This window comes from Scomber japonicus, chromosome 18 (genome assembly GCF_027409825.1).
Source record: "Scomber japonicus isolate fScoJap1 chromosome 18, fScoJap1.pri, whole genome shotgun sequence".
NCBI classification, from domain to species: Eukaryota; Metazoa; Chordata; class Actinopteri; order Scombriformes; family Scombridae; genus Scomber; species Scomber japonicus.
In genome coordinates this window covers 6,211,342-6,239,161 of record NC_070595.1, presented here as the reverse complement: position 1 = coordinate 6,239,161, position 27,820 = coordinate 6,211,342, and the positions used below count along the sequence as shown (strand labels likewise).

Here is a 27,820-nt window from a genome sequence, read left to right as displayed (position 1 = left end):
ATGTACTTTGGAGTTCACATATCTGAGGACCTAACATGGTCCACCCACATCACCACCCTGGTGAAGAAGGCAAGACAGCACCTGTACCACCTCAGACGGTTGAGGAAATTCAACATCTCCACAGTTCTGCAGAAGGCCTTCTACACCACAGCAATAGAGTGTGTGCTCACCAGGAGCATAACCACCTGTATGTTATGTATTAGAGTTGAGTAGGCCAGTAGAGTTCTGGTAAACGTGGGTTCGTTGAGACGTGGTGCTTGATAGAATGCAACTTGCTGCGTCTCTGCCTGTTGGAGATTTTTTTTTCTTTTTCTTTTTTTAACAGTCAGCTGGCACTAACCAGTTTTTTTTACTTCACGCGTGTGAAGTGTCTGACGCTTTCTTGCTGTGTTTCATAAAAAAATAAAGGTAGTAGTGGTATAAATAATATTACAAATTAATTTACACCCCCCCCCCGTCTCTCTCTCTCTTACTCACACACACACACACACAAAATCACATTGATCATAAAAAAAATAAAAGTTAAAAAAAGAAAGTTATGTTGAGTATGAAAACTCTTGTTCATTACATTTTATGTGCATGCATGTGTTGTATTCATTGTTGCGAAACTTGTTCTATAGTTTGTTTGCTATTGTGATCAAAACCATTGATCTGAAGCTCAGTGCTGATGCTGTCCTGTAAAGGGTTGGTTTTCTAATCAGCAATAAATATAAGAATTTCTGATCAACTCATTTAAAATAAAACTCGCTTAATAACATACCGGTTACAACCCCGCCCATTTCACGACAACGGACAACCCGACCCCGAGTACAGATACAGATACAGATAATGCTGTACTCGCTAATCCCTAGTATGCATGTATGGTAACTGCACTGCTCTGGACAGGAGAGCTCTCTACAGTGTGATCACTGTACTGCACTGTATTGTATATTTGTATAATTGTATCTCATTTCTATTGTGTTATGTACATAGCTCTCCCTCCCCCTATCCCTCTTCTTACGTAGATACATATTTTTATATTCTTGTTTTTATTCTCGCTTGCACAACCAGGATTGTCGCAATTCATTTCAATGCAATTGTACGTGTATTTTGCATGTAAATATTGAATATATTGAATATATTAAATATTCAACAGTATTATAGAGGTTACCATGGATAAAGGACTGGACCATTGTCCACCTGCAAACATTACCACCAAATATTGAAAGCAGAGCAGATAAATGTTGAAGTAGATGAGTGCAAATCTCTGCTATATGTCTGCAAGCATTTATAATCTCAGTTTTCTTTAAAATGTATAGACTAGTGTGAGAATAGTGACATTATGCCAACGACACACTCTACATTTACTTGTCCGAGATCCTAATTTGTCTATTGTTCAGTTTAACATTTTCTTGCTGATTTGGTTTGTATGATGTATAAGTAGTTATTGTGCTCTAACTAGATTACACAGGCATTGGGCATTGTTGATGTAGTAACTAAGTTTCACCACAAGATGGAGGTCATGCTTTGTGATTGCTATCTGTCAGGAGAAACCACAGTAGCACTCACACATTGTTGTGCAGTGATGAGATGCATGAGAAACATGTAACTAACAAAGTATCCCTATGTCTGTGTGTATTTTTTTGTTTGCTGAGAACCCAGTAAAGTGAATAGTATTACTATTCCTGGTATTTCTACAAAATTAAGAAAAATAGTTCAGTACTTCTTCCATCACTGCCTCACATAACTCTCTCCTGATAGAGTGGAGTAGTGGTATTTCTTTCTTTTCTGTGCTCGATTTGTCCAAAACAGACAAACTACACTGGTACTAGAAAGTTTGATGCACAGAAGACAGCCAAAGTTAGAGACAAGCTTTAACATAGTCAAGGAGCTTAAGAGTCACATATTTTACAGGTTGCATTGGTCTGCATCTGCTGCATGTGAACATGGGCAATTCAATTCATCAACTTTATAAGGTGATAATATCTTAAACTTATAACAGTTCTGTTTTCAGCTTGTTCTGCAAACACCTGAATGAATGTAGCCACAATATATAATATCATCCATGTTATTTATTCCTGTACACTCTAAGACATTAAATTACATAAAGCAGGTAAACATAAAATGTTACAACTCTAGGAAAAACCCATTTGACATGTGCCAGTTAGCACACATTTTGTGTTTTAAGGCAGAGGGCATGGTATCTGATAAATACATCACCTCACATTTCTAGTAAGTGATGATTGAGAGGGATTGTTATTGTATAGGTCTTGACATGTATTGTTGTTTTTTTAGTTTTTAGGTAGATTTATTTAATTTTAAAAAAAGGGAATCTTCCTCCAGACAAAGTCTTTGAAGATCTGAAATGTGTATTAATGATGAGTTGGTAATATCTTCACAGAAACTAGTACTGTAGGAAGGAAACAACGTTTGACCTTATGTGGAAAAAAATATGTCAAAGTGTAAAAACCACAGGAGGTTGGGGTGGTGAAGCTAGCCTACACTGTTAACACATGCAGTAAGCAGTTGTGCTTCCTTCCTGCACCATAAGCAGTCTCCTTTGTTTGACTCCTGTGTTTGACTCGGATGTTAAAACTAACACGTAGACTGGTTTTGATGAGATGTGCTTCAAGGGGAACTGCTGTTATTGGTAGTGTGTGCTTACTGTATGTGACCTGTCATTTTCTTGTGGTTATATTATAACTACATATACAGTATATATCGTGTGACATAAACAGTGAGTCTACTACCAGTGAGATAAACTTGTGTTTACATACATCATGCATTGTTTACTGTGTTGCTTGAATTTTACAGTTGTTGTCCTTTCACATTGTGGTTTTCTTCTACCAAGAATTAAACTCACCAGTAGAGAAAGGGGAAGGACAAGGGCGAGGGCAAGCAGAAGTGTTTCTTTCACATAGTGGTTTTAAGCATTTTCTAAAATGGCGTTCTAAAAAACAGATGTCTGTTTACAGAGTTTAGAGACAGGAGGACTTTACGATTAATTAATTTTAAAGATCCTTGACTTTGTTTCATTTAAATAGCCTTTTTAAAAATCTTAATACTTTTAAGCTTATATAATGAGCCATGTTGTGTTTTTTCTTTCCTATAGTCTTTCTTCTCCTCACTACAACTTCAACTGCTGCAGGTCAGTCCATTTCCCTGTGTGATGCATAGAATCATTTTATATTATCAGAATTTAAAATAATTTGTAACATTCTGAAGTCATGTCTTTCGTGCCTGATAGATGTTCAGATCAAATTAGCTGGGAATGGGTCCACTCGGTGCTCTGGAAGAGTTGAAGTCTATTACAACAACACCTGGGGAACAGTCTGTGATGATGGCTGGGACTTACATGATGCTCAGGTGGTTTGCAGACAGCTGGGCTGTGGGACATCACCTCGTGCCCAATCAGCTCACTTTGGTGAAGGAAGAGGACAAATCTGGCTTGATGAGGTGAGCTGTTCAGGCAGTGAAAAGTCTCTAACTGAGTGTCAACACAGTGGATTTGGGACACACAACTGTGGACACAATAGGGATGCTGGTGTCATCTGTTCAGGTGAGAAAACATTTTAATGACTTATATGATATCCTGTGTGATGTAATAATATAATAACAGTCTGATTGGCAGTCTGAGGGGCTTTATAAAGCAATGCTGATATATGAGTCTTATATACAAGTTGCAAAATGCAATGCAAAACTAATTTAACAGAAAAGCTACACTGACAAGATATTTACAAAGTCTGTACAATGTTAATCTGATATTTAGGAAAACCAAGCTGTTCTCCAAAGTGAACCAATATAGAAAGTGATCCATTGTTACTGTTTAGAAACACTGTTTAAAGGAATGCTGCACTCACAGTCTATCCTTGAAGTATCACCCAAAGTACTTTAAAAAAAAGTAATGAACAATTTGAAGTTCAGTGGGTTGAAGTGAACATATGTGAAAATGTCCCCCTTGGTAGCCTTGGTGTCTGAGGGTGTTACTCAGGTCTTTTCATACTATTCACCTTGTCCACTGTCAAATTTCAGACCTGATTCAGGCTCAAACATTTAAGAATCTATTTTAGTTAAATTTGTATTTGGAGTAAAGTACAATAGAAAGAAATGAAATCCTTATCATTTCTTCTAGAAATTAACTAACATGAATTGAGTGTGCTTAAATTGCCCATCTACAAAGTTCCATACAATCACTTTCAGTTGTCATCACATAATAATATATACATACGCCTACACCCTGAGATACAGACACTCAAACACAGACATGCACATACACAGAACAAGATAGCGCTAAGATAAGAAAAAAAATAAAAAGCATTAAATCTGCAAGAAGTGTTGGCCGGGACCTCACACCCTTGTGCATGTCAGGCCATGGCGAAGTGGAAAGGTTCCTGTTAGGGGCATTTAGACGCCTTCAGCGTTGATTGGAAACTGCAATAAGTAGATATACATTACATACACACACAAACAGACACACACTCACACACACATACGCAGACACACAAACACACACAGTCACTCTCTCTCTCTCTCTCTCTCTCTCTCTCTCTCTCTCTCTCTCTCTCTCTCTCTCTCTGTCTGTCTGTCTGTGTAGACATTTAGACTGAGCAACTGAAATGAACTGCCAACACTTTGATAAGTAAAACAGGAGAGGAACTTATTTCCAGTGAAACCTGTAGATATGTTTGTAGGTCATGCTCTTGTTTGATCTAGACTCTGACAGGAATGTCAGTGAAATAGTTGACAGACTGCACAGATATCAGAGGAGTGGCACAGTGCTTCAACTTGTGCCAGCTGCACACACACACACACACACACACACACACACACACACACACACACACACACACATTCGTTGCCATGGTAGTTAATGATTGGACAGCATGGCAGAGAGCAGGAGAGGCAGCAGGTGGATTTAGGATTGAATGGGAGAGGAATAAGGTGCAGCAGGGTGTGCTAAGTCAACTATTTAAGTTTGAAAAGAAATGTTTGTAGGAGGCAAAAAATCTGCAAAAATCGTACATTTAAAGGCAAATTTTGCACTCCCTGTTGGATTTAGGTCAGGGGTGTCAGCGCCTTACTTGTAGGTCTTTTGGCTCAGCCCCTAAAAAGGTTCCTTAGATTTTATAGATGTTGGTTGATTGTGTTTCCGTGACGTCACACCGTCATGTCTGAAACACGTTTGGACTCAATGGCACAATTCAAAATGGATCGGTTCTTAGAATTCAGTCCTTTAATCAAGACAGTGTGAACAATTTGAGAGCTGTTAGAGCTGTTAACCCAAGCTCTATCTTGGTATGCAGAACAATGGTGTAAAGTCATGCATGCACGCACATACTCACACATGGCTGGCCAATTCCACAAAATGTGTACAACATCCACTTTGAAATGTGAATGACAAACAACCCCATTTATTACAGTGTGTGTGTATATATGTGTATATATATATATATATATATATATATATATATGTATATGTGTGTGTGTGTGTGTGTGTGTGTGTGTGTGTATGTACGTATATACAGTACCTTCTCAATCATTTGAATGAGAAAGTGTGTCCATACTTTTGACTGGTACTGTATGTATGTACAGTATGTGTGTGTGTATCTATACATATACAATATACATATATACACACATACACACACATATGAAACTATACTTTAAGTAGTCTACATGTACAGCATGTACAAGATCTTTAATTTCACTGAAGTTGGAATTTCAATGCAGGAGTTTAACATTTTTGATGTTTTTATTGTCACTGTATTTAACAAGTAAATCACCATGACTCCACCCATTAAAATGTGTTAAGAAGCTTGAAATACAGTAAGCAAAAATAAAAGGGAGTGTGTTGTACATAACTTATTATTATTGTTATCATTTTTGATGAATCCAATTAAAGACAGGGTTGATGAACAAAACTTGTAACTGGTGCAAAGGAAAAGCAAATGTGAATCAAAGATACAACACTGAATGCTGTGACTCAACTTGATTATTGTTATTTGTTTCAGACGACCTACGTGCTCATGGAAAATTGAAATAAAATGTGGATCAAAGATACAACACTGAATGCTGTGATTCAACTGGATTACTGTGCTGTTTTCTTTCAGCGGATCTCCCAAAGCCCAGCATCTCCATGAATCCTGCTGGTGAGGTTAACTGGGGTCAGAGCATCAGCATCACTTGTTCAATCTCAACTCAGCTTTTAGGTGGAACATTCATTCTGAATAAGACCTCAGGTTCATTCAAAAAGACTCAAACATCAAGTACCAACTCTACTACCTTCAACATCTCGAATGTGAACTTTGATAATGAGGGATCATACCAGTGTCAGTATGAGAAAAGCATTTCAAGTCAATCGTTCAGCTCCCCACTGAGTGACTCTGTCAGACTCTCTGTTACTGGTAAGATCCAGGTCCTGTATTTGATGTTTTATTCTCTTGTGTGTATAATCAATTCAAATTAAGCAATTTAACAAGAGTGGAAAATATATGGCTCAGCTCAAAGGCATTACTTTTACAGTAATGATAATATTGTGTTTTCTTGAATTTATGTCTGTGAAACAGTTTTGCAACAATGAATTGTGGAGTAATCTTGAAGAGTTTCAGGTATGCAGTGAAGATGAATAATTACTGATGATAAAATGATTTCCTCCTATAGTCGCTTTGTTGCTGCTGGTGTCCTCAGTAGCTACTGGGAGTCTGCTGCTGTTCCTGCTGGTCTTGATGGTGGTCTGTCTGGTCTGCAGGAGAAGACAACGAGCCAAATATCCCATAATCCCCACCATTAGTCCAGGTCTGTGCTCACAATTTGCTCACCAGAACACACAATTCCTTCATTTATAATACACACTTTAGTTCAAAGAATGTTGTGATTTTAACAAATTGATTTTAGAATTGTTCATGACACATTTTTTTCTGATGCTTGTGTTTCAGTGGCTGTCAGTGTTGTGATCCAGTATGATGAGGAAGAGGAGGTGGAAGAGGGAGACTATGTAAACATTGAGCCAGGGTACACCGAGACAATTCTCAACGATGATGAAGATGAGGAGGACAGACAGGATTATGAAAATGTTGAACTAGTGTACACTGAGAAGAAACTCAAAGATGATGAAGATGAGGAGGACGCGGAGGACTATGAAAATGTAGAGCCAGTAAACACTGAGAATAAATTCAAAGATGATGAAGATGAGGAGGAAGTGGAGGACTATGAAAATGTAGAGCCAGTAAACACTGAGAATAAATTCAAAGACGATAAAGATGAGGAGGACGCGGAGGACTATGAAAACGTTGAGCCAGTATACACGAAGAAGAAAGAAGGGTTAGTAGAGGAAGAGGATAGTGATGATTATGAGCAGCCAGAGAGTGATGGAGATCATGATTATGAGGACGTGGACAATAATAGAACTTTCATAGCAGTGGAGGAGGTCACTGTAGAGGACAATAGGGAGAAAGAAGAAGAAGAATTCAATCATGATGAAAATGACTATGAATATATAGATTAATATAGTTATTTTGTGAATAAAACCAATATTTATAGAGAACACCAGCATATTTATAAAAACTACAGGTCAACAGCATTACAGTGCTTTCCATGAACAAAGGACTGAACAATAGTTCTTCAGCAAACATTTCCACCAAATGTTGGAACTATCGAGACAGTGAATTAAATAAAAAATGGCTGGAGCAGATACATGTTGAACTAGAAGAGTACACATGCCATGTGTCTGCAAACATTTATAATCTCAGTTCTCTTTAAGATGTGTAAAATAGTGGTTTGTATTTGTTCATTTATATATATATAGGTCCTGATTTGTGTATCCATCTGTTTAACATTTGCTGCTGATGTTTTTTGTATGATGTATAAGTAGTTGTGCTCCAACTAGATTACACAGGCATTGGACATTGTTGATGTAGTAACTAAGTTTCACCACAAGATGGAGGTCATGCTTTGTGATTGCTATCTGTCAGGAAAACTACAGCAGCACTCATACATTGTTGTGCAGTGATTAAATAAAACGACAGAAATGTGTAACTAACAATGTATCGCTGTCTGTGAGTATTTTTTTGTTTGCTGAGAACCCAGTAGAGTGAATATAATTCTAAAGCCCACTGAGTGTCTTACTCAAGTGTGCTACAATGTTATTTAATGTATCAAGAACCCCATTCAAACAGTATTTATTTCTTCATGAGAGGTGGGGTGATTTTAACATGATCTGGAGTGACATCCTGGGAAGTGTAAGTTAGTCTGTGTGTGAAGATTTGACACTGAGAAAGAGTACAGTTTTAAACTTAAATTCACAACTTGCCCCAATGGAGGCTTTTGTATTTCTTCTTGGCTTTGTACGACTCAATGTCCATGTTCTATTACACACCATATCCTGAAGTTTGAAATCATCAAACTGTGTCTGCTGAGGAAGGCCATGAGATGTGGTTGAAAGTAGAGGGCACCAGGTGGTTTAAATGCATCGATATTTTCTTTTTACTTTCATCTTAATCTGTCCCACTGAAGACCAGAGCAGAGGTTCAAGGAACAAACAAAACATAATTTTATTGAAATGACACTTGTCCTCTGAACCATAGTTAGAAGAAATGTCAGTTTCTGCTTAAGACAGCATAGCTGGATCTGCTGTCAGCATTAACAGCATTTTCATGACCTGGACTTTATTTACACATGTAACTGTCCTAACAACAAAAGGATGCACAGTTGCTACTGGTAGCACTAATAATTTTTTGTCCGTCCACATAACAAAATGGTTTAGTATTCCCCTTAAAATAAAATATTCGACAAACATCAACACATGCATGGAAAACTACTGCCTCAGATGCTGAATGCACATGTTTTAAAAATGTTATTATTTTTGTTTGAATTTATTGATATCATGTATAAGATAATATAAGATGAACCTTTATCGTCTACCTTAGGAGACATTTGTCTTGGGCATTCAATCATAGATGGCACAATCACTCATGTGATTATTATTCCCTGTTATACAGAAGCATAACAGTGTCACTGCAGTAGTCATGAAACATTTGTGCGTTTGTGTATTATGTGTTTTTATGTGGACTTTCAGTCAAATTAGTGCAGTGATGAACGGGCCCTCGCACCACAGTGTGTTGTAACACACCATTGTGTAAGGGAGGAGGAGGTGATAGAGGTCGTCAAGGGTTACTGCAGTCGGCCCTCTCAGCATATATTACAACTCACTGAGTCCTGCTGGGGAGAGCAGCAGGTGAGTGTTAATCACAGCATTTAATCAATGGTAAACTGAGGCACTGCATAAAAGGACAGTATAAGATAGACTTATTTTAACTGTAAATCATGCAAAGTTGTTCCAGTAGATATTAATATACAATATATACATATACAGCAAAATATGTGCATGTCAACTGTAAAACTGTTGCTGGAGGTGGTGTATTAATATTCATCACCTGAGTTTTGAAAGTGTTGTTGGAGACACTCAGACTGAGCTGGTGCCATTATAACACACTAACATCATACACAGCCCACTGGAATCAGCTCTACTTAACCTCTGCAGTGAGAGCGGCACCCAATGTTGGGGAGACTTAAACTATAGTTGAACTACATAGTTTAACTACAATTTGCTGTAACTTGCTCGTAGTTAAACTACATTCATATTTTGTAGTATTTCAACAGTATGTTGACCAAAAATGTCAATGTTTTTTCTTTAAAAAAATAAAATAAAATAAAACTGAGTTGAGAGGCATATTTCTGCTGGCATGTGAATTTTTTGTAGGCTATTATATTTTGTTTCATATACACCACATGTTGAGTATAATGAGTATAAGTAGTTGCTAAAGCTTTTTTTAGTTGTAGTTTTACAAACTACTGACAGGCTGAACTACATGTAGTTTTACAAGTTACACTTGCAAAGTGGCTTCCCCAAGACTGGTAGCATCCAAAGACAGCAACAACAATCTGCTTAGAAGTCATAGGTAAACAGATTTTCTTATAACTTCACATCTTGCTACCTAGTCATCACATTTAGTGATGTGATGATGGTAGTCTGTGTATTATTATAGTGCAAACAGGAAGTACTAATAGCTCATGCAGTTATTTCAATTATGCAGATTTGCCAAAATGAAAGGGTGAACAACTAACAAATCAGTTGTGGCCCACACCTAACTTACCCACTCCTTACCGGGGGTGACACAGAGCAGCGCACACACCAAAACAAAAAAAAAAAGATCTGTTTTCTATTGCTTATTTGCATGTCATGTTGTCTTTATATAATGTCACTGAGGTTGAAAGTAACAAGCCTGTTTTGTCAATGTAAGGAGTAGGAAGTACAGATGTTTGTGTTCAAATGTAGGATATAAAAGTAAAAAGTCTTCAGAAAAATAAATACCTGGAAAATCTACTTCAGTACAGTTACAAAGTGCAAATACTTTGTTACTTCCCACCTCTGTGAACTGTAGAGGTCATATTCTTACTGCATTTTCATTAGACAGCACACTCTAGTGGGTAAACAACTTCTTTTACCTGCTGTGCTTTGTAATGGAAAAACACTTGAGTGATCCCAGCATGGCTCAGTGTGATGATCCCAAACACTGTGAAAAAATGCAAAAACTCTAAAGTTTCCCTCTGCTCTATGGACCAGCATGGAGCACCTTTAAGCTGATTATTTTGGTCTTTGACTTCATTCATCAACCTTGTTTCCAGACTCAGTGGGCAAATAAACTCTCGTTAATCTAATGCCTGCTAACCTAACCATAACTAAAACCCAACTAAAAGTTACATTTTCAGCTTGTTTCTGCTGTCAAACAAATGTAAAAAAATGTTTTAAAGTAATCCATCTTACAAATACATATGAACATATACTCCCATTTATACATAAGCATACATGTCATGTTGACCTTTTCTGGCAACATTTTAGGAAAATCCTGCATAGTAGTAAAACTACATTTTAAAGAAGTAATAATCCTCCAGACACAGTCTTTGAACACCTGAAAGTTGTATTAATGAGTTGGTGATATGTGACCAAGAACTAGTGTTGTAGTGTTGTAGGGAGAAAGCAAATACTGAATGGGTGGAAACAAAATGTGTCAAAATGTTAAAAACACAGGGGGTTGGGGCTGTCAAACAGTAACCTACACTGCTAACCAGGGCCGATTGTAGCATCAGAACTTTAACGCTCTGCAAGTGTCAGGACCACCTCTGGTTACAGCGGAAAGTTAAATTCTGATAAACTGTACATTTTACCAAACATGGAAAGAGCGCCAATCGTGAGAGATCTGGCATTATTTACGCACAGTTTACCCGACACTAGGTACTTATCTAGAGCTAACTTAGGTCCGTTATCAATATGCTAAATGTGATCCGGTAAAAAACTGTAATGTTACAACAAATACAGTCAAACGTAGCGTTATTACATATGATGTTGTTAAAAAGACTGAAGGCGGAACCTTAGTTTGTTGTTGCCATGGTTTCCTCCCTGTCAGGTTATTGTGTTACACGCTATGAAGCCGGCTAACTTTATTTTCCCTAATGTGCGTCCTTAAATGATAAGTAAGTTATGTCAATTGATGTTTCAGTGATTGTTTGTTTGACTATAATCTGTTTATTGATTTATGTAAATCTGACGGCATTTATAGAATTTAAACGGCAGTTATAGCACTCGTTAGCATTATGCTAGCGCATTTCTACTATAACTATAACGCGCTGCATTTATAGTTACACAAACACACACGCGCATAGTCATTCTCTAGTTCGCGCTCTTGCTCGCTCCAGATTCCAGGAGATTGGATCTCATTTGCGGGCATCAGGGAGCCGCTATCAATATGCAGGAGACTCCCGGAACTTTCGGGAGAGTTGGGATGTCTGTAATACACAGGTTCATATATTAATGTTTTTATTTAACATGTGCAAGGTATGGCCTCGTGATTGGCACAGCAGCGATAGGGGCGGGTCCACCTCGTTAGTGGGACAGGTGCTCAGCTTGAAAGAGCTCCTGTGTATCGCTGAATGTGTGCATTGCTGACTGAACGACGTCTTCTGCCTGCATTTATCTGTTCACTACAGTGTATTGGATTCATGTTAATGTATTTAAAGACATTTCAATTTGTGGAAAAAATTGCAAGGGGGAATATAAAAAAAATGTCTAATCAACCAAAACTTTCGCAAACCCCAGTGTTGAAGACCTCTGATCTATACCATCACCTGTAACATCTGCTGATGAAAAATTATATTAAATGTTCACTAAATGACAGTGTTGTAACGTAACGAAGTACAAATACTTTGTTACTGTACTTTAGTAGAATTTTCACATATCTGTACTTTACTTAGTTATTTATATTTCTGACAACTTTCACTTTTACTCCACTACATTTCCTAAATAAAATGTGTACTTTTACTCCGATACATTTCTCCTAACCATCTGCGTTACTCGTTACTACAAATTAAAATCAGAAGAAATTTGAGTTGGTGACGTAATGCCTGTTTGTTGTCATGTCAACGTTACCACTCTGATAGCAGTTGACGAGCATCCCAACTACAGTGGTGAACTTGGTGAAGTCTGTGGTGGTGACGAAGATAATGTTACACACCGGTGACCGTATTTGCAAGAAATATTTTCATACGTTGGAGTGAAAGATTCTTCCTACCGGATTAAGTACCTGTTATGCCGACAAAGAGTCACTGAAATATTGGCATTCAAAAACTCCCCGTCCAACCTGAAGAAGCACATCGAGGTAGGTTAAATTAATTTTCATTCAATGAAGCCACAATATCAACGTTATTTAACATTATTGATCAAAGTCAAAGTGCTTTTAATGCCACACAACGAGTTGGTGGATTTTTTTTATGTAGGTCAGCTAGTAACAAACAGGAGACAAACGACCAGTTAACACAAATACAGTACAGGCTACACAACCCCAACAACAGCAATGAACCCAAGTCCAAGTTAATAGTGTTAGTGACTTGGTGGTAGGGGTGGGCTTCCAGTGTTTATAATTCTTGCAATTAGGTAAAGATAATATCAAATAATGGTCATTTGACTGTTATTGTTGAGTAACTTTTAAGCCCTGTACCTTAAGTTGTTTTGCTTATAAAATGTCTTTCTCTCATTGTTTCAGATAAAGCATGCAGGCCACCTCAAAAAATATGAAGAGCTGACATCAAGAAAGAGAAAAACGGCTCCTGAGACTCTTCCCACCACCTCCACCATTAGGCAGACCACATTGGTGAACATCAGGACTGTGTCTCAGAGGTCCATTGACAAAGCTATCCTGAAGTATGTGGTCCAAGGGCTCCAGCCATTCCATGTTGTTGAACAACAACCATTTCGAGATTTTGTGAAGGAACTGCAGCCTAATGCAAGAATTATATCATGGCTGACCCTGTGCTCCATGATTGATGATGCCTCCATGGGAATGAAGAAGGCGGTGACTGAGGCCATGAGGGGAGTCGACCATATCGCACCACTACTGACTGCTGCTGGTCTGCTAGAAGGCGGAGCTTCATTGGTGTTACTGACCATTGGATTGACCCTAACAGTCTCAAAAGATGCTCATCAGCCCTAGCCTGTAAACAACTGAGAGGTTCACACACATTTGATGTGTTGGCAAGTGCCCTGAATGACAACCACTCCTATAAATTCGGGGGAAGATTGTGCGAACAACAACCGACAACGGCTCCAACTTCATAAAAGCTTTCCAAGTTTTTAGTGAAGATGAGAACAACAATGCAGTCGGAAGTTACAGTTGACGCCATGAAAGCAACATCCAATGAGGTGTACAAGAAAGTGTACCAACATTTGGCAAGTGTAATGCACTTTGGAATAAATGTGGAATATCCACCCTTGCAGCAGAAACTGTTGAAGATGCTTGCTCCCTCCAGCTGCTGCGCCCAAATGCTACAAGGTGGAACTCTGTGTTCCTGGCAGTGGAAAGACTGCTGAGAATAATGAAAGAAAAGGGAGAGGGGGCCATCAGAGGCATCTGCATCAACTTAAAGGTTCCAATGTAAGTAAGAATTATGTATGTTTTATTTAGTTTTATTTCATCATAACTGAACATGAAGTCTTACGATTTTATTTACTTACGATATTTTTCCAATCCTTTTTTGGACACTAATAACTTTCACATTGTATCCCAACTTCCACTCATCATTGATCCATTTTACTTAATTACTCATCCAGCAATTATTTTGTTGGTTTTAGTTTTATTATAAACAATTATATTGTGTCTTTGTTTTCATCACAGGTTCAATCCAGCTGAACGTGCCTTCCTTACAGACCCAGATAGCATGCGGATGTGGGCCACTTGAGGCAATGATCCGGCACTGTAGGCATTCTTCTGGCCCGGACAAAACAGACGTGAACCAAAACTGGCCCATGTAGTAAATGACATTAGGGCCAAATATCACAAAACGAATATGGCCCATCTTTGGCCGAAATATGGCAAGTATGGCAATGACTAATCCGGATGTGAGCCTAAAGAGGCCCACATATAAGGAAACATACTTGGCCCACCTTTGTTGAAACATATTTGGGCCAGTCTTGGCCGAACTGGTTTATTTGGTGTGTTTTTGGTTGACATCTGGCATTGTGATGGCTTGGTTATGGCCCACTTTTGGCAAACATGAGCGGACCGCCCAAGTGCCATCATTCCATGCTGTATGTGGGCCGGATGAACATGTCAGGTGTGGGCCAGATATGGGCCAAAAGAGTTTTGCTATCTGGGGAGTATGCTGCTGCCATGAGCCCAGTTGCACAGGCAACCAACATCTTGCAAGCAGAAGCAAATGCCATGATGGGTTGGCTACTTCCGACCATCAACCTGCTGACCATCAAACTTGAGTCAAGTTGTCACTAAAGTACTGCAAGCCTCTGGTGGATGCTTTACAGGTAACTTTTATCCTTGTATTTATTTTATATTGTTTTAACTCTTTAATGATTAATTTCATCCATCCATTCATCCATCTTCTTCCGCTTATCCGGGGTCGGGTCGCGGGGACAGCAGCCTAAGCAGGGAAGCCCAGACTTCCTTCTCCCTAGCCACTTCGTCCAGCTCTTCCCGGGGGACCCCAAGGCGTTCCCAGGCCAGCCGAGAGACATAGTCTCTCCAGCGTGTCCTGGGTCTTTCCCGGGGTCTCCCTGAACACCTCACCAGGGAGGCGTCCGGGAGGCATCCTAATTAGATGCCCGAACCACCTCATCTGGCTCCTCTCGACGCGGAGGAGCAGCGGGTCTACTCCGAGCTCCCTCCGGATGACTGAGCTTCTCACCCTATCTCTAAGGGAGAGCCCAGTCACCCTGCGGAGGAAGCTCATTTCGGCCGCTTGTACCCGCGATCTTGTTCTTTCGGTCACTACCCAAAGCTCATGACCATAGGTGAGGGTAGGAACGAAGATCGACTGGTAAATCGAGAGCTTCGCCTTTCGGCTCAGCTCCCTCTTCACCACGACGGATCTGTGCAGAGTCCGCATTACTGCAGACGCCACACCGATCCGCCTGTCGATCTAACGCTCCATCCTTCCCTCACTCGTGAACAAGACCCCGAGGTACTTGAACTCCTCCACTTGAGGCAGAATCTCATCCCCGACCCGAAGAGTGCACTCCACCCTTTTCTGGTTGAGGACCATGGCCTCGGATTTGGAGGTGCTGATTCTCATACCGACCACTTCACACTCGGCTGCGAACCGATCCAGCGAGAGTTGGAGGTCACGGTCTGATGAAGCCAACAGGACCACATCATCTGCAAAAAGCAGTGACCCAATCCTGAGGTCACCAAACCGGACCCCCTCCACACCCTGGCTGCGCCTAGAAATCCTGTCCATAAAAATTATGAACAGGATCGGTGACAAAGGGCAGCCCTGGCGGAGTCCAACCCTCACTGAAAACAAGTCCGACTTATTGCCAGCAATGCGGACCAAGCTCTGACACCGGTCGTACAGGGAACGGACAGCCAGGGGGGGTCCGATACCCCGTACTCCCGGAGAACCCCCCACAGGATCCCCCGAGGGACACGGTCGAATGCCTTCTCCAAGTCCACAAAACACATGTGGACTGGTTGGGCAAACTCCCATGCACCCTCAAAGATCCTGCAGAGGGTGTAGAGTTGGTCCACTGTTCCACGGCCCGGACGAAAACCACACTGCTCCTCCTGAATCCAAGGTTCGACTACCTGACGGACCCTCCTCTCCAGCACCCCCGAATAGACCTTACCAGGGAGGCTGAGGAGTGTGATTAATTTCAATTATACTTAAATGTCCTTTTCAAAATGTGTTACTTTGGCATTTGGTTTCAGTGCTTGTTGCTGAAATGTGCTATACGAATACATTTATTCGTATAGCACATTTCAGCAACTCAGCAACCCACCTGCAAGGCTAGTTAACTAGCCTTGCAGGTGGGAATCAAGAACCGTTTTGGCCACATGTCAGGAGACCCTGAATTGATCGCAGCTACAATTCTAATTCCGTACAACGTGGACAAAGGATGAATCCACACAATCAAAACAGGTAGACATCATGGGGATAGTGAAAAAAATAAGTGTATATATTGAATCTCTCCGCGCAACAAATGTATCCATGGTTACTAATAAATAAATCTTGAATTATGGAGGAATGGATAGTACATAAAATTAAAATAACAAACCTTAACTTAAAACTTAAATGTGGGGTCATTTTTTATTTCCACTGTTGTTAGCATAAATGAATGTGATTTAACATTACAGCTATCAATCAGTCAATTTGACTTTATTCAAGTGTCAAGAGAGTCTTTATTGTCATTATGCTGGATAACGAAATATTTATTGGACCCGCAGCTTACATACAATAGCATAATAAATAGAATAGAATAGAGGTTCATGTTAATAAATAAAAAGTATTGCATACTAAGGCACACGTTAAATAAAAATAAAAATAGGACAAAATTATTTACACAGATATGGATATAGGGTGGCTGGGGATGAGAAAATAAAGTGCAGTGTGTGTATGTGTGTGTGTGTGTGTGTGTGTTAAACAACAAAAAATGGGCAGTAGACAGTTTCAAATGTTTGTGTTGTCCTCTTATTATAGGAGTGAGTGACAATGTCAGGAAGACATTCCAAATTCAAAAGGGAGTGGATGGAAGACCCCCAGTTCAGGGACTGGCTAGGAGAGATGTCAGGAGATATACACAGGGCATACTGCAAATTTTATAGAAAGTCTTTTGATGTTGGCAACATGGGTTTGTCAGCTCTAAAGAGTCATGCACGAGGGCAAGACCACATCAAGACAGCTGGACAATTAAAGAATGAGAGATGAATGATTTTATGAGGGGGGCTACTTCAAAAGACACAGGAGAGGGAAGTAGCTGTACAACCAACAAAGACTGAGCGGGACAGGGGAATGTGTTAGTGTATGACATGATAACTTGTCTCTGTAGCGGCTGAAAATGTCCTGGAAAATAATTTCAGGTTAGGAGTAGGAACCCTGACTTGGCCTGTTCAGCAGATCACATAGACTTGCTGAAATCCTTCCCAAGGTTTCCGTGAAGCTGAACACTCCTCTACCTGCCTCAGCGGCCTGTGAAAGGCTCTTCAGCATCGCAGGACTCGTTTTCAGTCCAAGAAGAGCGAGACTGAATTCTCACAACTTTGAAAATCAACTTCTTCTGAAGATGAACAGACACCTTTTCAGTTTCAGTTAATAACTTCATGCCAGTTGAAAGACACGTGCAGTCTGTCCATATAACACATGGAGGTTGAGAGAGAGAGCTAGTCACCATTGATGATGGCAGAATTTCAAGCCTCTTTCAAGAATTTTGATTATGAAATGCATAATCAAAATTCTAACCGCTCACTTCAAAAAAAAACAACCTTTACTTTTATTTTAATACTTAAGTACATTTTATATCAGAAAATTACTTTTGATACTTAAGTACACTAAATGTCAGGTACTTTAAGACTTTTACTCAAGTAATATTTTAAAAGGGCTTTCTACCAAAGTCATTTTCTGGTAAGATACCTGTACTTTTACTCAAATATCGCTTTCAAGTACTTTATACAAGACTGCTAAATGAAAACCTCCAGTCCCTGACTCTTTAATGAGAGTCTCCTGTCCATATTGCAGCTCCAACCAGTATACAGTATAAAGTGCAGAAGAGCTGCTTCAGATGTTGAATGTTAGATTATGCAAAATAAAAATATTTTCAAGCAGAAACTCTGCGACCATTTCATTCCTTTTTAGCTCTGGATGAAGTTTCATCAGATTCCTCCATCGCTCGAAAGCAGAGCCGATGTCGATTCTTGTTTTAGCTCTTGTAGCATTAAGCTCTTTCTTTGTAGCTTTTTCTAATAAACTTTTATTTTTCCCCGTGGGAGCGGCTGGAGGTGGAAGCCATGTCCCGCTTTTGTCTGTCACTGTCAGTCGTTACTGTCTGTTTACGGCTATCTCCGTGTATCATGGATATAATGCTGTGGATCCACAACAGACTCTCTTCCGGGTAGGGGTGCGCGCACGATTACGTAATGTGGAAGGGGAAAACAGGCAGGTCGCTCGGCCAATCATAGCATTTGGACCAAATGATATGATTGGTCAGAGTTTTCACTGAATATTATGAGAATGGAAGAATGATGAATTTCTATACCTGGTGGATCTCTCTAACATTTTAGAGTGCCATTACCTTATTAATAGCATTTTAACCTAAACAAAAAAAGTGGAAAAATTGAAAAATGTAAGGGTAGCTTTAAGCCTTTTTTACACTGAACCAATCAAAGCAGCATAGTGCTATTGCTATGTCTATGTGTGTTTCACATAGGTTTCACAGAGGTTTGAGGTGGAGCTGATTAACCGGGTTTTTTTCGTCAGTCAATCCGGTGTTTCAGTTTAACTGGTGACTATGTTAAGTGGTGAGTTTATCACATTATAAGATATGTTACGAGAGGTGAATGAGTCTTCTGAACACAATTTAATGAATATGTATTTAAAAAGGATTAAACTAGCCTATTAAAGGCTTTTAATAGAACACGTACTGTATACGTGAAAATCAACATAGCCACCTTCTGTAGCTGCTTACTGGCGGAGCAACTCTGTCCCCCTGTTCAGTGTCTGGACCTTTTATACAGAACAGCGAGGCGGAATAAAGTACCAACCAGAGAGCAGTGACCCCCTAAAAAGGGTCTAATGTCGCCCCTGCTGGTATCACAAACAGTAAGCAGTTGTGCTGCCTTCCTGCACCATAAGCAGCTTCCTTTGAGTCTGCATGCTTCTCTGTATTTGACTAGAATATTGAAACTAACACATAGACTGGTTTTGGTTAAATGATTGTCAAGGGGAACTGCTGTTATTGGTAGTGTGTGCTTACGTATGTGCCCTGTACTTGTCTCATGGTTATATTATAACTACAGTATATCAAGGGCAGAATATCAACTTCAGTCTGTTCTTAATTATGCTTTGTTCCATCCTGTAGGAGTCAGTGGAATTAATGAAAGGTTTACAATTTACTAAAAATGTTATCTTTTATATTAAAGTGGTGTATGCATATCTAGTCATATATGTTCCGCCTTTCAGATATTCAGTTTGTAGCTAGTAGTTTCCAATATTACTCTTTATAATATCTCTACGTTCAGTTCAGCAAACACAAACCAGATTTTTCAGACCTGTAACAAGTAAAGAGGAATATATTTTTCTCAGGAGTTGGTGGAGACCAAAACAAACCTTAGTTACTGTTGCTATGCTCTATAGCCTACAATATATATGGTGTGACATAAACAGTGAGTCTATAACCAATGAGATAAACTTGTTTACTCTCTGAATCCAGCACAACCATGGCAGACTCTGACACTACCAATAAAAGCCACAATATAGAGAAATATTGAATTTAAATATATTTAATGGCTGTTGCAATAGTATCAAAGATTGAGTTTGATGTCATTAAAAATCCTAAGGATTATAACTTATGCATGAATATGTGTATATAATATAACAATAAATAACTCATGTACTACACTGAGGTAATAACTCAGAAGTGCCGTGTTTGTAAAAAAGTCACTTTTATACACAAATGTGTTGCTTGAGTTTTGCAGCTCTGGTTCCTTTCACATTGTGGTTTTAATTTACCACGAAAAAAAACCCAAAAACAAATGACAAGTTAGAGAAAGGGGAAGTGTTCTAGCAAGGGTGAGGGCAAGCAGAAGTGTTTCTGTACATCGTGGTTTTAAGCTTTTTCTAAAATGGCGTTCTAAGAAACAGACGTCTGTATTCAGAGTTTAGAGGAAGGAGGATAAAATTTTAAAGATTCTTGAATTTGTTTCATTTAAATACGCAATTATTATCTCAGCACTTTTCAGTTTATATAATGAGCCATGTTGTGTTTTTTTTTTCCTATAGTCTTTCTTCTCCTCACTTCAACTTCAACTGCTGCAGGTCAGTCCATTTCCCTGTGTGATGCTTAGAATCATTTTATATTATCAGAATTTAAAATGATTTATAAAATTCTGACGTCTTTTGTGCCTGATAGATGGTCAGATCAGATTAGCTGGGAATGGCTCCACTCAGTGCTCTGGAAGAGTTGAAATCTATCACAACAACACCTGGGGAACAGTCTGTGATGATAACTGGGACTTACAGGATGCTGAAGTGGTTTGTAGACAGCTGGGCTGTGGGACATCACTCATCAACAATGGATCAGCTCACTTTGGTGAAGGAACAGGACAAATCTGGCTTGATGATGTGAGCTGTTCAGGCAGTGAAAAGTCTCTAACTGAGTGTCGACACAGTGGATTTGGGACACACAACTGTGAACATGGAGAGGATGCTGGTGTTGTTTGTTTAGGTGAGAAAACTTTTGAATCAAGTATTTAGAATAATTGTACATGGGACCAGGGCAGTTAAAAACCCTGACAGCAAGTGTGACAACGCCACCCTGGGACATTCACCCAGAGAATACCCACTTTAACATGTTCTTATAGTACAGAGAAAAAGGAGCAGAGATGTGAATTTCCAGTTTCAACCACTAAGTTTATTTACACAGATTTAATTTCAGACTCATAAATAATAAAATTTGGGACAGGTTCAAATTTAGGATTTATTACCAAAATATATTTATGATTCCCCCTGTTCAGTGTCTGGACCTTTTATACAGAACAGCGAGGCGGAATAAAGTACCAACCAGAGAGCAGTGACCCCCTAAAAAGGGTCTAATGTCGCCCCTGCTGGTATCACAAACAGTAAGCAGTTGTGCTGCCTTCCTGCACCATAAGCAGCTTCCTTTGAGTCTACATGCTTCTCTGTGTTTGACTAGAATATTGAAACTAACACATAGACTGGTTTTGGTTAAATGATTGTCAAGGGGAACTGCTGTTATTGGTAGTGTGTGCTTATGTGCCCTGTACTTGTCTCATGGTTATATTGTAACTACAGTATATCAAGGGCAGAATATCAACTTCAGTCTGTTCTTAATTATGCTTTGTTACATCCTGTAGGAGTCAGTGGAATTAATGAAAGGTTTACAATTTACTAAAAATGTTATCTTTTATATTAAAGTGGTGTATGCATATCTAGTCATATATGTTTGCCTTTCAGATATTCAGTTTGTAGCTAGTAGTTTCCAATATTACTCTTTATAATATCTCTACGTTCAGTTCAGCAAACACAAACCAGATTTTTCAGACCTGTAACAAGTAAAGAGGAATATATTTTTCTCAGGAGTTGGTGGAGACCAAAACAAACCTTAGTTACTGTTTCTATATGCTCTCATCCATCCATCCTCTTCCGCTTATCTGGGGTCGGGTTGCGGGGGCAGCAGCCTAAGTAGAGAAGTCCCGACTTCCCTCTCCCCAGCCACTTCGTCCAGCTCTTCCCGGGGGATCCCGAGGCGTTCCCAGGCCAGCCGAGAGACATAGTCTTTCCAGCGTGTCCTGGGTCTTCCCCGGAGTCTCCTACCGGTGGGACGTGCCCTGAACACCTCACCAGGGAGGCGTCCGGGAGGCATCCTGATTAGATGCCCGAGCCACCTCATTTGGCTCCTCTCAATGCGGAGGAGCAGCGGGTCTACTCCGAGCTCCCTCCGGATAACTGAGCTTCTCACCCTATCTCTAAGGGAGAGCCCAGCCACCCTACGGAGGAAGCTCATTTTGGCCGCTTGTACCCGTGATCTTGTTCTTTCGGTCACTACCCAAAGCTCATGACCATATGTGAGGGTAGGAAGGAAAATCGACTGGTAAATCGAGAGCTTCACCATGACGGATTTGTGCAGAGTCCGCAATTTCTTATCTCAACACTTTTCAGTTTATATAATGAGCCATGTTGTGTTTTTTCTTTCCTATGGTCTTTCTTCTCCTCACTTCAACTTCAACTGCTGCAGGTCAGTCCATTTCCCTGTGTGATGCATAGAATTTCAGAATTGAAAATGATTTATAAAATTCTGATGTCTTCTGTCCCTGATAGATGGTCAGATCAGATTAGCTGGATCTGGGTCCACTCAGTGCTCTGGAAGAGTTGAAATCTATCACAACAACACCTGGGGAACAGTCTGTGATGATAACTGGGACTTACAGGATGCTGAAGTGGTTTGTAGACAGCTGGGCTGTGGGACATCACTCATCAACAATGGATCAGCTCACTTTGGTGAAGGAACAGGACAAATCTGGCTTGATGATGTGAGCTGTTCAGGCAGTGAAAAGTCTCTAATTGAGTGTCGACACAGTGGATTTGGGACACACAACTGTGAACATGGAGAGGATGCTGGTGTTGTTTGTTTAGGTGAGGAAACTTTTGAATCAAGTATTTAGAATAATTGTACATGGGACCAGGGCAGTTAAAAACCCTGACAGCAAGTGTGACAACGCCACCCTGGGACATTCACCCAGAGAATACCCACTTTAACATGTTCTTATAGTACAGAGAAAAAGGAGCAGAGATGTGAATTTCCAGTTTCAACCACTAAGTTTATTTACACAGATTTAATTTCAGACTCATAAATAATAAAATTTGGGACAGGTTCAAATTTAGGATTTATTACCAAAATATATTTATGATTCAGTAAATAGACGCCACTACAGGAAGATGATTACCAGTGCAAAAGGGAGGCCTAGAGGAGTGAGAGGAAAGGGGGGTCACCACCACCACCAGTAGGTACGGGAAGAAGAGGTCACACACACACACACACTGCAAAACAAAAAGGCACACGGTTCGGTTAGAATATACAGCAACTTAAGCATGCACATAGAACCTACACAGGGGGAAACCCCACCCAGTGACCCACCACCTGTAAGCGTATGACAGCCCACCTACACTAACACTAAAAAGAGCCTCAACTATGTCATTAACTCACAAGATTGGTTTATAAAAGAAAATAAATCAGACCACTGAGTTGACCAAGGAAACACAGACCAGCTATCATAAATTAACAATCTATACAGTTAAACCAGGTAACCATATACAATAAATACATTTGTAAAAAGGCAAAAACAGCAGTAGCCAGAGGAAGTAGGGCATAGGAGCGGACATCATTTTCCAGTTCCTGTTGTAAAGAAAACACATTATACAAAAGTATATGGTGACATGTATACAATATATATTAATCCAATAACATATTTCAGTAGTTAAAATCTAAAGACCACTCAGGAGAATATTAAACAAAACCATCCAACTTAAAGATTAACGTACCTGCAAGTTACATGAACAATTTATCCAAATGGGATCTGGCACATACACACCGCACTCTTCTAATGAAGGGAGCAGCAACCACCTTCAATTCAATCGTCACAAAACGTAAAGTGCGTAAAAGTAACATAAAATGCCCAAACATAGAAAACAAGGTCACAACAGTCACGGCGTATGTCTTGTAATACAAGTTCAAACAAAAACAGACTGGCCGTAATCCTTACAATATGGGAGCATATCAAAACAAATGAGATGATGTAACTTAAATCTAATGTAAATAATATGGTTGATGAGAGCACATAACTACTGGTGATTGCTCACAGCTACATTTAAGGACTGAGAAGTGATGAGCCTCACCTGCTAACAATAAATGATTGCAGGGTGTGGCTAAACTAGAGTGACCAATCACATACACATGGATTTTTAACAGTTCTTTCAGTCAGTCACTGTGACTTGTGATGTGTGTCAACACCGTTCATTGCTGGAAAACAGCTGCTAACCACTCTCTGCAACATGTTGTCCACTGTTCATGAAACTGTGATGTAAGTGTAAATATTTGTTGAGCATTTAATAACTATGAAAAGCATTATATCTTACTGGCAGTTGTGACTGTAGTTATTTGTTTCTTCCACAGTCTCGATAATAAAAGAGTATCAATAATAATGGTTTTGGTAAAACTACTCTCAAGATAAACACATAAGAGAAACTTGTTCTATCCAGTAATAGTTTGTCTTCTGTGTTCTGTTTTAGATGTCAGATTAGCTGGATCTGGGTCCACTCAGTGCTCTGGAAGAGTTGAAATCTATCACAACTCCACCTGGGGAACAGTCTGTGATGATGGCTGGGACTTACAGGATGCTGAGGTGGTCTGCAGAGAGTTGTCCTGTGGGACAGCTGTTAGTGCCCCTCAATCTGCTCTTTTTGGTCAAGGAACAGGACGAATCTGGCTTGATGAGGTGAGCTGTTCAGGCAGTGAAAAGTCTCTAACTGAGTGTAAACACAAAGGATTTGGGACACACAACTGTGGACACAAAGAGGATGCTGGTGTTGTCTGTTCAGGTGAGAAAACATTTTAATCACTTATATGATATCCTGTGTGATGTAATAATATAATAATAGTCTGATTGGCAGTCTGATGGGCTTTATAAAGCAATGCTGATATATGAGTTGCAAAATGCAATGCAAAACTAATTTAACAGAAAAGCTACACTGACAAGATATTTACAAAGTCTGCTCAATGTTAAGCTGATATTTAGGAAAACCAAGCAGTTCTCCAAAGTGAACCAATATAGAAAGTGATTCATTGTTACTGTTTAGAAACACAGTTAAAGGAATGCTGCACTGTCTATCCTTGAAGTGTCACCCAAAGTACATTTCATAAATAGCAATAACATGTTAAAAGTTAAAAGGGGCTAGATTTTTGTGATATGTGTATACTGAAAATGGCAATGCTCCGTTTGCAGTTACCTCTACTTCCTCCTCATGATGAGGTCAGATTGTTGACGCCCACAAACAGTCATCTGTCCTGTAGCCTTGGATTCTGAGGGTGTTACTCAGGTCTTTTCATATTGTTCACCTTGTCCACTGTCAAATTTCAGACCTGATTCAGGCTCAAACATTTAAGAATCTATTTGAGAAGTCTGTATTTGGAGTCATGGACTCAAATGCACAACTCAAAATGGATCAGTTCTCAGAATTCAGTCCTTTAATCAAGATAAGGGTGATAACAGGAAAGCAGTTAGACAGTGTGAAAAATTCAAGAGCTGTTAGAGCTGTTAACCCCAGCTCTATCTTGGTATGCAGAACAATGGTGTAAAGTCACGCATGCACGCACATACTCACACATGGCTGACTAATTCGACAAAAAGTGTATGCGCAACTTCCACTTCGAAATCTGAATGACAAACAACCCCATTTATTACAAAGTTAACTGACACTTGCCTGGGGCGGCATGGGTTGCATACATCAAACTAGCAGTGAACTAGCAGGCTTTTGCGTGTACTTAAGTTTTTATTATTGTTATCATTTATCATGAATCCAGTTAAAGACAGGATTGGATAAACAAAGCATGTAAATTGGTGATTATTTGGTAATTGGTGCATGTCAATTCTGTCCATAGTAGTTGCCTCTGTGGTTGTCTCACCACTACATGTTCATTGAACTCTGAAAAAAATTGAAGGCAAAAGTGAATCAAAGATACAACACTGAATGCTGTGACTCAACTTGATTACTGTGTTATTTGTTTCAGATTACCTCCCAAAGCCCAGCATCTCCATGAATCCTGCTGGTGAGGTTAACTGGGGTCAGAGCATCAGCATCACTTGTTCAATCTCAACTCAGCATTTAGGTGGAACATTCATTCTGATGATGACCTCAGGCTCATTCAGAGACACTCAAACATCAAATACCAACTCTACTACCTTCAACATCCCTGACACGAACTTTGATAATGAGGGACCATACAAGTGTCAGTATGAGAAAAGCATTTCAATACGAAACTTCAGCTCCCCCCTGAGTGACTCTGTCAGATTCTCTGTCAATGGTGAGAAAAAGAAATTAATCAATACAATAAAAACACAACAAATATCACACAACAGTACTGCAGCATACAATCATTAAAAAGTGTTTTGAAAAAAACATATTTCCCCTTTTGTACTCAGTGCCACTGCAGCAGCCCAGCATCTCCCTGACATCTCCTAATGGAGGACTGGTCTGGGGTCCTGAAGGTGCAGAGGTCACTAGGGGCTACAGCTTTGTCTTGACCTGCTCCATTAACTCCAGCTATCATGAAGGCCGTTTCTTGCTCATCTTCTCTGGCTCCAACATCACCAACACCAAACCTGCAGTCAACCTCTCAGCCTCCTTTAACTTCCCTGTAGCTGAGTATGAACATGAGGGCAACTACAGCTGTGTGTATGAAGTCACTCTGTCCAGACGGGACTTCAGGTCACCAGAGACAGCACCGATTGTTGTTACCATTAAATGTAAGTAAGTAAGGGTCCTTGATGTAAAAAGATTTGAGAACCACTGACTGTTTTGGAATTAAAATGCAAGTGTATGCAGATGATGTAGGTTTGTGTAGTCATAAAAGAAGGAAATAAGAGCAAATAACAAATACTATTTAAAATATATCTAAATGGTTGACTGCTTCCTCATTGCACCCAAACACTACAAAATCGTCTACATGTATTTATTTATTGTTAAGTCCAGTTGCTTTAAAATGACTGAGAATGTTCACAGACAAGTGCACAAATATAATCACTACAATTCACTTTAGACTAAACTTTAGATGATCTCTCTGTCAGAGTTATTTCAAGTTAGAGTTAAAGGTTAGGTTTAGGGTTAGGGTCAGCCTGAACAGAGATTTTGCAATAATTCAGTTCATATGGCATAATTACATCAGGAAAAAAAATTGCAGCAGTGACTTGTGGAGTAATTTATACTTGTAGAGTATCAGATATGCTTTGAAGATGAACAATAACTGAATATGATGTTATTTCCTCCTATAGTCCCTTTGTTGCTGCTGGTATCCTCAGTAGCTGCTGGGAGTCTGCTGCTGTTCCTGCTGGTCTTGTTGGTGGTCTGTCTGGTCTGCAGGAAAAGACGAAGAGCCAAACATCCCATAACCATTGCCATGAGTCCAGGTCTGTGCTCACCAGAACACACAATTCCTTCATTTTTAATAAACACTTTAGTCCAAGGAATTTTTTGCTCGTAACAAACTGATTTCACATTCATGACACATTTTTGTGTTTCAGTGGCTGTCAGTGTTGTGAACCAGTATGACGAGGATGAGGAGATGGAGGGGGAAGACTATGTCAATATGGAGTCAGTGTACACTGAGACAAATCTCAACGATGACGAAGATGAGCAGGACGGACAGGATTATGAAAATGTTGAGCCAGTGTACAATGAGAAGAAACTCGAAGATGATGAAGATGAGGAGGATGGGGAAGACTATGAAAACATTGAGCCAGTATACACAACGAAGAAAGCAGGGTTAGTGGAGGAAGAGGATGGTTTCGATTGTGAGACACCAGAGAGTGACGAAGATCATGATTATGAGGAGATGGACAATGATGCAATTTACATAACTGTGGAGGCTGTTACTGTAGAGGACAACAGAGAGGAGGAAGAAGAAGATGACAATTTCAGTGATGATGAAAATGACTATGAAAATGTAGACCATGAAAACCAGTTATTTTGTGAACAAATTGTGGATATTTATATATAG

General features: G+C 39.7%; 1 protein-coding gene across 1 annotated transcript; it reads left to right on the top strand.

Moving 5' to 3' along the window:
* On the top strand, positions 1 to 27,820 carry LOC128378675 (uncharacterized). The gene is made up of 8 exons (XM_053338242.1): positions 1 to 187; positions 3,227 to 3,538; positions 20,441 to 20,755; positions 24,337 to 24,645; positions 25,835 to 26,128; positions 26,247 to 26,570; positions 27,096 to 27,230; positions 27,345 to 27,820. Exons 1-8 carry the CDS (start codon positions 1 to 3, stop codon positions 27,818 to 27,820), a joined length of 2,352 nt encoding a protein of 783 aa, XP_053194217.1.